This window comes from Juglans regia, chromosome 2 (genome assembly GCF_001411555.2).
Source record: "Juglans regia cultivar Chandler chromosome 2, Walnut 2.0, whole genome shotgun sequence".
Taxonomy (NCBI): Eukaryota; Viridiplantae; Streptophyta; class Magnoliopsida; order Fagales; family Juglandaceae; genus Juglans; species Juglans regia.
Window position 1 is genome coordinate 2361695 of NC_049902.1, and position 13203 is coordinate 2374897.

General features: G+C 34.4%; 1 protein-coding gene across 1 annotated transcript; it reads right to left on the reverse strand.

The window, feature by feature from the left end:
- Positions 1-7506: 7506 nt before the first annotated feature.
- LOC108979273 (transcription factor MYB86-like) lies at positions 7507-9329 on the reverse strand. The gene is made up of 3 exons (XM_018949924.2): positions 8962-9329; positions 8725-8854; positions 7507-8601 (listed from the first exon to the last, which is right to left on the reverse strand). Exons 1-3 carry the CDS (start codon positions 9092-9094, stop codon positions 7752-7754), a joined length of 1113 nt encoding a protein of 370 aa, XP_018805469.2. The 5' UTR covers positions 9095-9329; the 3' UTR covers positions 7507-7751.
- Positions 9330-13203: the final 3874 nt, after the last annotated feature.

Below are 13203 nucleotides of genomic sequence, written 5' to 3' on the forward strand. Positions count from 1 at the left end.
AGAGTTGATTTGAGCTTATATAATTTTTTTGGCCACCATATTCAAAGCATTGCAATTCATATTAGAGTCTCATACTCTACTTAGTAGAGGAAGGAAATCGTCATGAGATGTCCATATTCTTTGGAAACGAAATTGACTTGGACCTGAAAAACTTCTATCCTACAATAACTCAGGGCACATTGGACTATGATCAAATGAAGTACGAGGAAGATAGTTCATTTTTACATGCTGAAATCTGCTCACAAACGATGGATTAACAAGAATCCTATCCAATCTAGCCCAAATTCGACGACGTCCATTTTGACCATTACACAAAAAAAAATTTAGATCCCTTAAAAGGATCCTCTAGTAAACCACAATCATGAATGAAATTATAAAAATCCTGCTTTGCCCTAGCAGCCCGATGAACACCCCCCCACCTTTTCACCGTCATCCCGAATAATATTAAAATCACCCACCAAGAACCATGGCTTTCATTCACTATCTAAACTTCTAATATCATCCCACAACTCCAACCGCACCCGCCTAAAATAACTGGCATAAACAAAAGTAACAAATATTCTATCATCACCATGCGAGAACCAACTCGATAAGAGTTGATTTGTAGACAAACTTGATGAAATCGTATATCATCATTCTAAAAAAGCCAAACTTTTCCACCCTCTTCCGAATTCGAAACAAAATTGTGGAGTTTTAATTGCCGTGCCCAAAACTACATATTATTGTCATCTAAGAAAGGCTCCATGATCACAACAATACGTGATTTAAAATTCTTCATAATACGAAATAACCGACTACGAGAAGTACGCACACCCCTAATATTCCACTAAGGATGTTAAACATAATTAATGATGTGTTTTGGAGCAAGTGGTGACTTTGCAAATCACCCCCAAAATTCATTTTTTTTTAATCCAAAATTTCCTGAATTGTAAGACCCATCTTCGGATCAGATTCATAATCCTTTCTAGCAATGGTTTCAACCTCTAACAACCTTTTAGAATCCGACACAACAACAACACTCTGCCTCTTAATCACATTTGTCTCCTCTTCATTTTCCCTCTCCATACCGTCAATAACATGTTGCGCTACACATCTCAATTCATACTCCGAAATTTCATCCACCATCTTTAAAGAACTACATGGAGAATGCAAATTTACAACTAGATTCAGATAAGCTTCACAAGGAGTAACAATCTCCTCTAACTCCTCCACAAATTTCTCATCTAGATTCACTAAATTGTCAGATTTCACAAAAGGACTCTGCCTATTATACTCCTCTATATTCCTCATAATACCTTCTCTAGAAACATAAAGAACCCGATCATCTTTCTCACTAAAATTTTGCCTCTCCTAGATCTTATTAAGAATCTTTTTTTTTTTTTCGCTGCTCAACATGACACCATACCTTTTTTAAAGCTTTCAGTTTTGAATTCACTATATTCTCTCCTCCCTTAATTTCTTTCCTCCGTAATAAACAAATTTTATCAGTGTGTCCTTGAACATGATAGTGATGACAAAATGCAACAGGGTCTAAAAAACGACCTCCTGGAATCAGCTACTAGGTTCACCAGGGGACCCAATCCAGAACCGTTTCCACAGAGGTTGAGAGATGTCCATTTCAATACAACATCTTGCTCCTTTCGGACGTGAAACATACGTAGTGGGGTTGTCTCTCCTAAAAAATCTTCCATAAGCTCCAGTTAGAATCTTCAACATGGAGATGTGATAAAACTTTGGGGGTAACCCCGGTAAAAACAACCACACCAGGGCATTCACAGGTTCAATATTTTCATCAAAATCAGGAGACTAATGAAAAATGCGATAGGGCACACCTTCGATGTCAAAAAATTCTCTTGCCATAGCCGTGCAAAAAGCATCCTCATTTGTCAAGCGAACCATAACATTGGCCGATTTCCTCATCCCACCCACCACTGGTTGCACCTTCAAACCCCATCTTTGTTTGATAAATTTTCAAATCAGATTAAGAGATGGACGTTTTCGCAAGAATTTCATAACAATGGTGAATCGGAAAGGAGAGGCAGACCGATCGATTTCCTCTTTTGAGAAGTGGAAAAACATTTCTAGATCTTTAAAACCTGGGCGACGCATAGGAATTGCAACTTCAGGAAGAGGTTTCGGGGATTCCACAACAATGTTAGCAAACAAATGGCGTCCCGTCGGCGCTTGAGAATCCGACGGGTCCTCTTGAGCAGCCATGCGGCTAACCACACAAAAGGAGAAAGCGATCGAAAAACGAGGCCACGTCAGCAAGCAGAGCCCAATATAGCTTGTTTGGCTTCATTTACACTATCCAACTTTAAGGCCTTGTTTGTTTCAGATGAGATGAGTTGGCTTGAGATTAAAGTTAAAAGTTGAATAAAATATTATTAGAATATATTTTTTAATATTATTTTTGTTTTAGGATTTGAAAAAAATTGAATTGTTTATTTTATTTTGTATAAAAATTTAAAAAAATTGTAATGATTAGATGAGTTAAGAAGAGTTATGAAAATAAACTAGGCCTTCATCAGAAGAATACTTACACTGATGGAGGCTATCCTTATTCGCCAAGGTTCTTCTTTTTCCTTCTGGACTTGTAAATATTTTGTCATACATTATATATCTTAAAAAAAAATGATTTGTCATTATCTTGTAATTTCACTGACCAGCTCAAAGAAAGCCGGTTTGATCAACCCTAGTCACGCCTTATGTGGATTCAGCTCGAAGTTTTCTCTCTCTTGCTTTCGGTGATGTGCCCGGCACCCGGGGGGGCCAGGGGGGGGGGAAGTCTTTAGTTTCATGCAGCATGGCTATAGAAAAAAGGTTCTATGAAATCTACATTGGAGTTCCTGATTCATGGATTTTGCCCAGGGACCAGTGCAAGTCATGCTACTCATTTGAGGCCAAGTAGAAGAACCATCTAATTTACAGAGAAAAGTAAAAAAAAAAAGGGGGAAAAAAAAGAAAAAAGAAAAATCTGTAATCTGAAGATAAAGCGAGTCAGAATGACTATGAACTTCAATTCAATGATCTTGTAACCATCATACCCTGACTCGAAATTTAAAGTTGAGTAAATTAAACATTTCCAACCTCGTCTCCTCTGGATTCTGTTGTTTGCTAGGCCTAGGAAGCTTAGGATTGAGTTAGCCACAGAGCAGGCAAATTTAAGAGTGTAGGAAAGGCAGACTAGGCTCATCCTTTATATCAAAGGTCAATGCAGGCCTGTCCATGACTAACATTTCGGTAGCTGGTTCTAAGCCCAGAATAGTTGGGTTTGGGGGGTTGATAGATAGTCAGCATAAATTATACAAAATCTTAAATCTTGTTGTAAAATCACAGAACTTCCCAGTGAGTCTAGGAATGTTGCTTCACAGTTCACACTCACCATATACATTACAAAACCACTGTCACTTTAGTAAACCTTAAAATAGTAAATTAATGCAAGAAAATCCAATATATCCTGACTTAATGAAATTAAAACATAATGTCATAAATAAGTCTAATTAAAATCCCAAAAATATAATTTCCTCGCAAAGTCAGTATCTTTTCTTCGACTTTGGCCTATAGATTCGTCGTCCTCATCGTAACCTAGGACACAGTTTAAAACATAAAAACACAAAATGAGTTGAATACATAATAGGCGCGGAACATATGTGGTAAACCTGGATTTCTTTGACATACAACACATTTAACATCATGTCATGTGCGCATATATCATGAAATTTATTTGAGAAAAACGTAGCATTTTAACTTGAGCATCATGGGCATGCCTCAATTGCGTTCCTTGAATAAGCTTAACTTCTCAAACCATCATAGTATCACTCATTAGACATGACATAGTGTTTTTACTTAACCATGTATATATAAACCATCCTTGTATAATCTTTCCGTTATGTAATCAATCCTTGAGTGTTACAGTTGGGGTTGAAGAGGCGTACGTCTCCGTTCTCTAAGAATTTGATTTGGAGGAGACCTTCAGCCCGGAGCACGACCCCGCTTCTGTTTGTAGCCAACTTTTTCTATCAGTTTTATTAATGATCAAGAAAAAGAAACGAAGGCATTATGTAAAACATCAGATCGATACACCTAACTAAAGAAAGAGAAGGCCGATAAAGAAAAAAGATCAAGAAAATCTTGAAAACTAAAGCTGCAGAGAGATATATACGTGGGATGCCATTCAATGAGCATTTAGTTTCTACTTGTTAGGAAGCAACAAAGGCTGTCATCATGGGTGTGCAAGCTGCAGAATGGAGTTACTGTTGGGTAATACTGATGTGAGTTTTAGATAGTGCAGCTTCTATAGAAAATATTCAAAAGCTAAAACTAGTACAATTTTTGTTGACAATCTTCCCACAAAACTCAATTTGTTTTTCTCATGCTATGTTGCGTTTCATATTCTTGTGGAATTCTGTGGCTGGGGTTCATTTTAAATGGCAATCCTGGCTGCAGGGAAGCTATGGAGATTGTAGAGTTTAAAAGCAATTTGTTTATCTCCCAGTATTATCCATTGCTGGAACCATTCATATTATAGAATTTAAAGAGATGCATAGAGGTTAGATCCATTGCTGAAAACTTAGAATCTACGTTGAAATGAATTTTCCTATTGCTAATTTGGAGGCTTTTTCAGTGTTCTGCGCATGCCTCAACCATAAGCAAGGGCCTAGGAACAGAGCTATTGAAAATTGGAAGCACAGTCCCATCCCACCTAACTTCGTTAAACCAAGTAATAAAGTAGACGTGCAATGGAGCAGAAAACGAATCCCAACTGTTAACAATGCAGAGCAGACAAACACTAACTAAGTAATCAGTAGTTTTTTCTGCTGAGATGACGATAGAGGAAATCAATCGATTAAGACATGAAAGCACTTTTCCTGAGTTGTCACACTAAGTAACTTATCTTTAATGAGACGCTATAATAAAACTTTCAACCTAAGAAAGATCCTATTAATTTTAAGTACTCGAAGTTTCTCTGCACTTTCACGTTTAAGCTCATCATTACTCCAAACCCAAATTGTCAATCTGCAAATCTGGTAGAGACTGCTTTTGTAGGGACCCTAAAACCATAGGTCATGTAGTCCTTCCTATCTTGGAAATTTGGACAGTATGCAGTACTAAAATCATTCCTAATTACAAGCTACTTTTGAAACCTAGGACTCAGTTTGGTATGTCGGTATAACTTTGACCGAATATACCAAAGCTGGTACATGTACATGATACTTGCTATTCAGGGCTCTAAAGTCTAAACCATAACTAGCGTGCTTGAACTTTGCAGTGTTGGTCCAATTATATTCACATCCATTATTCCTCAGATTTAGGTCCACATCAAATCTAATGAGTAGCAAAGCCTTTTTCCTTCTGACCTTTAAGTAATTACTACCTAACATCATCTCGTGGGATGTTTGCTCAACCGATATATATCTCGCTGTTTAAACATCAACTTTCATGAAAATTAACACCTTTGGATCGAGATCATCATGTTAGAATATATTTCAGTACTCAGGTGGGGATATCTTCTCATGTTTTCACAAGCTTTGGCACCATAAGAGCTAATTGAAACTTTCCTGATGAGAGTCAAAGGCAAAGCTTTTTGTAGGGCTTGGATGTAAGTAACACAAGATTTGTTTCATATATAAGTGGGCCAGTTAAGAGGCATGAATGCCAGGCACATACCTTCATCATCGCTGTTTTCCCTCATTTTTACTTGATAATTATATTTACTGAGCCTTATTCCTTGTCAATACCTTGAATGTAATACCAGCCGCCCTGTCGGTGAAGAGATGTGCGTGTGTGTGTGTGTATATATATATATATATATATATATAGTCTGACTTTCTCAGAGGGAGACCTATCATTAGGAAAATCCATGGCAAATGCAGTCACTTGTGGGACACCGTCACTTTGACCAAAGAAGGGTAGCAGATTGCTTGCTCCTCTTTGTATCTTTTCCTTAATTTTTTTTTTTTTTGTAACCATAATTATGCTAGACCTTGCTTTATAGTAAGTCGGCATGCGTGTAAGTTCTCTAAAATGAGTTGCTAATGACGATAACTTGGTATTAAGAAAATGGTTAGGGAGCTGTTGATGGTCTTGAGCACAAGGTAATTAGGAGCATTGGAAGACTACAACCTGTAAATTTAGTTGGTTGTTCCAAGTTTTTGGACGTCTTGGGTGCGAAATGTTGGCTGCCTTTTGTCACTCGCACCGACTCAAAACTAGGTAATTGGGTCTATAGCTACTAAATAGAAGTTACCCGTGATGAAGGTTGAGAGTGTCGTTTTTGGTTCTAAATATGTTTTAGTCCGTTTTTAAGCGTGGTAATACATGACATGACTTGTTAATCCAATACGAACACGATATGATAATTGTGGATTTGAGTTTAGTCTTGATGAGTTTGGGTCAAAATGGATTAATTCGTTAAGACACGATTACTTAACGGATTGATAATAGGTCAATCTATTATGACCCGTTAAGAAAGCAGTTAAAGTTACACAATTATACCATTATACCTAAAAGTAAAATTATTGAAATTTTAATTTTAATATTTTTATTATTTAGATTGTAATTTTAGATTTGTAGATAGTTTTATATTTTTTATAGATATTGTGATTTTAACATTTATATAAAATTATTCTAAATTTAATCAGGTCAAACGAGTTAATTTTGAGTCTGTTCAATCTATTTACATAAACGGGTTGAAACAGGTCATATTGTGTTAACCTATTTCGTAATATTTACTAATGGGTTGTTACGTGTCAACCCGTTATGTTAATAGGTTGTGTTAGGATTTAAGATTTTAATACGATAAGCTTAACGAATCGTATTCTGATTAATCTATATAATATAATATACATGTCTTAACACGACCCGCTAACACGATCTGATACCCCCTCCAATCTTTCTGTCTTGGATATCTTTGCACCCACAAAAAAGTAAAAGAAAGAAAAAGGACACCAAGTTTTGGAAACCTGAACCTAAAGCATTGTTGCCAGGACATGGACTGGGAGAGGATGACCCCTGGAATCTCTCTCTCTCTGGCCAATAATGCAGAGGACAACCAAAATTTGGCCTTTTGGAGTGACTCAGAAATGCATGGATGAGGCTGGAGCCCGCAGCTGGATCATATGTTAGGAAATCAGCATCTCTTATATACTGTAGGTCCCGGTAATCTTCTTATTAAAGCTCTGCCAGCGCTTGATCAATAGATCACAATCTGAACCTATCCCATTTATCTTAACATATTTATTTTGTACATAAGACAGACATACTGTAGTTTGTTTAAAATAACAGTGATCAAATTCAGATCATGGGAAGGTTTAAGGTTGAATTCACTGGAAAAGAAAATTGCCAATGGAGGACTTTGTTTCTTTCAGATATGTTTTGTCGGCTCTTAAAGGTGGTTTAGGTTAAGCAGGAAAAACAAATAAAAAGGCATGAAAAGAGCACTACAACTGCATCTAATAATGATAATTAGTTAGACAGCTTGGAAAGATTAGGACCACAAAGTTAATTAATTTCAGAAATACATTATTTCAACTTTCTGGAAACAAATACAAAAGAAAGAAAGAAGAAGGGGAAAATACAAATCAAAGCTCAAACAAAGATTAGCTAAATTGTTATTACCGGCTAGGAAACCAAAAAGAAAATAAGGAATTCATCTCAAACGTTCAGTTGAAATTCCCTGTACTATCAACATCTCTGTATTCGTTTATGAAGAGAGAAAATAATTCAAAAAAAAAAGGGGAATTTACAGTTCATATCTGCTGGAAGACATCAAAATTTGCTCCCGTTAGATCTTCTGATAGCGACGTCAACGGATAGCTACTGAAATCTACTGAACTGCGAGCATGAAGCTGACCCTGTTCATGTTGCCAGGAACTTGGCTTTGGTTCATCGGATTTTATCCCGTTTACCTGAAACTGAAACAAAGATTCTAACTTGTTGTCGGCATCCCATGAAAAGGCTGCATTTTCTACCATGTTGTTCATCTGGAAACCGGCGTAGCTACTCATGTTTGAGCTGTTGCTTGAACTTTCCTTCACCTCATTCAAGAAAAAGGAGCTCATTCTCGAAGCTGAATTATCAGAGAACTCTGTCCCGGACAAGTTTCCATGATCAGAATTGGTCAGACTTGGCATTGAAGCGAATCCATAGTTGGAATTCGTCTGGAAATGGCTTTGATCATTTGGGGTTTTGATAGTTGTCTGATTCTGAAGTAGGAAACTTGAATTATAGCCGTTTGATCCGACACTACCCGCTTGGAACTCAAAGTAGGCCATTGGATCAAAGGCAGGCTTGTACATGAGAAGCTCTCTTGAAGCATCTGTTACTTCACCATCATAGTAATTCATGTCTTCAACTAAAAATGTTGGACCCTGAGAAGCCAAGGCTGATGATATTGTTGGAAATTCTTGAGACTCTGGTATGTGCAAAGATGCCATTTCTGTACATTTTTTCTCATCTTTTGGTTCAATTTCGCTTAGTAGCTTGTGGGTAGTTGGGTCAATTCCTTGCTTCATCAGCTTCTTCTTCAAACATGAATTCCAGAAGTTTTTAATCTCATTGTCTGTTCTACCCGGTAACTGTGCAGCAATTTGAGCCCACCTGAGATTTAGACAAATGAAGGAAAAAGATCAGATCAACTCGAGCCCAATGAATATTCATTTCCATTTTCAAATCAAAGATCAAAATTCCGATATATTGCCTTAATGAAATTATGATCATTACCTGTTGCCAAGAACTTCATGAAGGCTGATAATGAGATCCTCCTCCTTTTGTGAGAACATTCCTCTCTTTAAATCGGGTCTCAAATAGTTTATCCATCTCAATCTGCAGCTCTTCCCACACCTTTGCAATCCTGCAAGAATCAAAAACACTTAAAAATTTGTGGATACCATGAACCTTGACATGATATGGCACTAGTACTCTCAAAAAGAAATTACAAACAGTGATGGATATATATACCAGCTAGTTTAGGAACTGAACTCCAGCAGCCAACACCAAACCTCGTTATGTAATTGTACAGTTTCTCATCTTCTTCAGGAGACCATAAACCTTTCCTTAATTTCTGCTTTAAACAGCACGAATGACGTCCCATTCTGCAAAGGCTATTGTGAGGGACAATGGTATATTATGCAGCTGCAAGCGTGATCACTCGGACATGGAATGTTTGAGAGGTGGACGAGAATATATGTCTATGTTGTAAGAGTGGGAAAACCAGGACTAATTTCTGATGATTTAAAGGGAACAGGAATAAATCATACTTAGAGTTCAAGTTATGGAGAGAGAGAGAGAGCTGAGGAAGGTGAAGTAATCAAGTGGGTTTTAAGCAAATCCGGTGCTGCTTTTGCATTGGACTGGATTGGTTTTTAAGATATCTCTATCTCTAGAAAATTAATAAAAAGGTGATAATAAAACAAAAACAACTCCATAAACGTGTACTTATGAGTAAGAATACAGTTATATGTTTATTTTTTTAACATTAATTGATAATATAAACTATTAAATTAAACAGTACAGGTCTCTTGTATTTGGAACTAAACAAAAAAATATAGCACCTTTTTTCTCCCTGTTGTCGTTGTGTTAGCACTATTTTCAATAAAAAAAAAGCTCTGTGATTCATGCATGGGGTCATCTGGCATATATGGAACCCATCTTTCTTTAACTTTTTATATATCTTAGGTCGGAGAAATTTACCCCTTCATCACTTAAGTCAAAATAATTCTAAAAAATTAATTTAATCATGCATGCCCCCTATTAATATTTCTTTATATATAAGAACCTCTAAATTAGTTAGCCTCGCCATGAATCTTCTTCGATGGCTGGTAGTATCTCTCAAAGTAAACTTGCCAACTAAAGTAAAAAGAGATAGCTACATGAACAAAGCGTTATAGTATTTATTGTTGTCGGTATAAACTCTTGGACCAATATTATTAAGAAAATATTTTAACAAATTAGATAAAAGTAAACTCACAAACTGATATAGCTTGATGTGATATGTCAGATTATAAAATTATTTTTATTATAAAGTAGATCTAATATATTCTATAAAACCACATCAATTTATGAATTTACTTTATATAATTTTTTTTTATGTCTATATATCTCTTTCGTTTAAGACACAATTAAAAAAACTTGAAAGAATCTTGATGTCGGGTGAAGTTTACTCCAAAGTGAACGGACAGAAAGAAAAAAATCACTCGTTTTGAGAGGTAACGACCATATTTTTTTATTTTCCACGAGTTGTTGGGGCGGCGTATAATACAAGTATAGTGTGTTTCATGCCTTCGCTTGGCAGCCATGCACTGTACAAAATGCAACGGATATATATTATTAAAATAATACTTTACACCACACTTTCATCATATTTTAATCATATTAATTATATTTATTATCATTAAATAATAAATAAAGATGTAATAAATAATCATTTAATAATAAAAAATATGTCCATAACTTATTTAATAAAATAAAAATAAAATGATAGTATTAAACGTAGAGTTTTCTCTGCTACAGATTAATTTTCCTAATCAAAAGCAAGTACAGGGTCGACCGACATAGTGCGACGTCGACGAAGAGCGTGTGGGCTCCATGCATGCATATATGTTTTGACTCTTTAATTAAGATAAGGAGCTAGCTAGGACTACGACTGCCTGTGCGACCTTAAGGTTCCATTGAAAAATACAAAAAAATATTTAATGGGAAGAGAGAGGAAACTAAATAAAGAGAGGATTGGAAAGCTTTTGTTTTCTGTTTTTGGTACTTTCCTTTTGGGATCGAGTACCATAAAATAGTTGGTTGGTTCTACTTCTCACTTTAACAGATTAGTTTCCTTATAACATGATCATGTGGCTAAACGTGTTTATAAAATGATTAAAGATAATCATAATCATATATATATATATATATGTAATTAATGTTAAACCAAGTACGAAGTGGCACTCTAAAAGAGATCATCATCTTATCATAGGGTTGAAAAAATATATACTTTTAAGAACATGACGAGACTTTATTAAATAACTTACTTCAATTAAATAATTTTAATTGTTCTTATGTGCATTGCACGAGTAGTACTCTATGATCATTAGTTTCATAGTAATGTTACTGATCATCGTTCTTTTATTTATTATTTTTTAATGTGATATTAAATAATTAGAAAACTATTTGTTATGTTCACTTATCTATCAATAATTTAATGTCATATTAAGAGAGATTGAGACGATGATAATTAAAATAATTATAAATAATGTTTTTCTTAAACACGATAAGAAAGGAATAGATTATACCAAATATAAACTTAATGCATGTATTGGGTTGATTTAGCTTTTCTCAAAGGATGGGCTGATCTCCATGTTAATGCAAATATAAATGAGTAAATCTAATTTTTCTTGCATGTCAGTTTAAATTTTTAAGATTAGTGATGATTTCACATGTTATCGAAGTAAATGTACTGAATTCGAACTCTGACTCTACATTTTACATATTTAATTAAATGACTCCGTAGTCCATAACAACTTTTGTAAGATGATTTTGCAACTGCATTTTGAATTGACGTGGAATATATAGGTTTGAATCGAGCAGATCATGAATGCTCGAAGACAGGACCATATATAAGTCTGAAATGCTCTTAAATGTTGCTTAAACCTTAATTCCTAAAATTTCCACCAAGTCATCATCAACATAAACAATAAGTTGTCCACCACCTATCTGATCTACAACTCAAATCGAGCTGCATGCTAGCTAGCTACCTAGCTACTCTCAAGTACCATATATATAAATACGAGCTCCAAACTTAATGTTTCATTGAATGTAAAATGAAGGTTAGGTTGCAACGTCAAAATATTACTAAGTACTCATTTTTAAGTAGTTCATGATCGAGTGTTCTTTTCTTTGAAAACCTCAACGTTCGATTTGAAGATTTGGGACCTTTTTTATTATTTTTTATTCAAGTAGGATGAGATAAAAAATTTAAAAGGAAATGACTATTTTGAGAGAGCTGTCCATGGACATCCAAGCGTTACTACAAGAAAATGATCTTACAAAAATTATTATTTTCTATTAAAAGTAGTCTGTTTTTGTCACAAATAATCATTATTATCATAAATAATCCGTCACAAAAAAGAAAGAAATTTACTTATTAGTTTTTATATTCAACATACATAGAGTTCTTATTTACAAAAGAAGTAATTTTTTGTAAAAATTATTAGACAAAAAATTATTTATTCTAATAAAAAAAATATTGCTCATAAATATTATATTATTTAGAGAAGTATTATAGACACAAATGAATTATATAAAAATAAACTTATAAAGTGACGTAATTTCATGTAATCTGTTATATCTACTTTACGATAAAAAATAATCTTACAATCTAATATATCATATCAAAATACGTCACTTTAAGGTTTTAATTTTGTATATTCCTTTGTAGATAAAGTATTTGTTTATTATTTAATATCTAATTAGTTTAAATTCGATTGCTGATTGATCACCTTTTCAATATCATTATCTCACTATATATACATATCGATTAAGATCCATATTGAGATATTTAAAGATTATTTATATATTTTTATCTAGACATGGGTCATGGGGACCTATGATCAATCATTAAAATAAACTTATTTTTAAAAAAATATATATATATATATATTCTATTAATGAATAATGTAACCTAAGTGCTTGGTAGCACGTGGGCGAACACATTCCCCCCATTGTCATCTGTGAGTAGTAAATAATGAATTTCTGGTTAAACCCCAAAAATGAATGAAGTGTCAATGATTGGAGGGTTTTGATGGACGTAACCAGAGAACTGAAGAACCGACAGTTACACGTAGGCTGTCATTAAATGCAGAATAGTCTTGGAAAATACGCCGCCAGCTTGACATGCCAAATCACACCCCCCCACCTCCACATACGTCCAATTCGTACAGTTCTTGGCTAACATTTTTTGTCTGTCTTTTTAATTTTTATAATCCCAATATCATATAATATATATATATATATATATATATATATATATATATATATATACACATACTGTATTCTGGCACACCGCCAACCTATCTGGATTTTCTATAATTTTCTAGTTTTTATTAAGATATGAGAGTTTGGAGAAGGAGAGTTAGGCTTCGTTTGCTTTTTAAATTTATGTTAATTTATTTTATTTTATTATTATAATTTTTTTAAATTTTAATATAAAATATA

What these genes read in the sequence shown, in the direction of transcription:
- LOC108979273 (XM_018949924.2), bottom strand. Translation starts at nt 9,094, where the DNA reads ATGGGACGTCATTCGTGCTGTTTAAAGCAGAAATTAAGGAAAGGTTTA. An exon ending in TTCAGTTCCTAAACTAGCTG is followed by an intron (nt 8,855 to 8,961) that starts GTATATATATCC and finishes TGATTCTTGCAG; the next exon opens with GATTGCAAAGGTGTGGGAAG. An exon ending in CATGAAGTTCTTGGCAACAG is followed by an intron (nt 8,602 to 8,724) that starts GTAATGATCATA and finishes TCTAAATCTCAG; the next exon opens with GTGGGCTCAAATTGCTGCAC.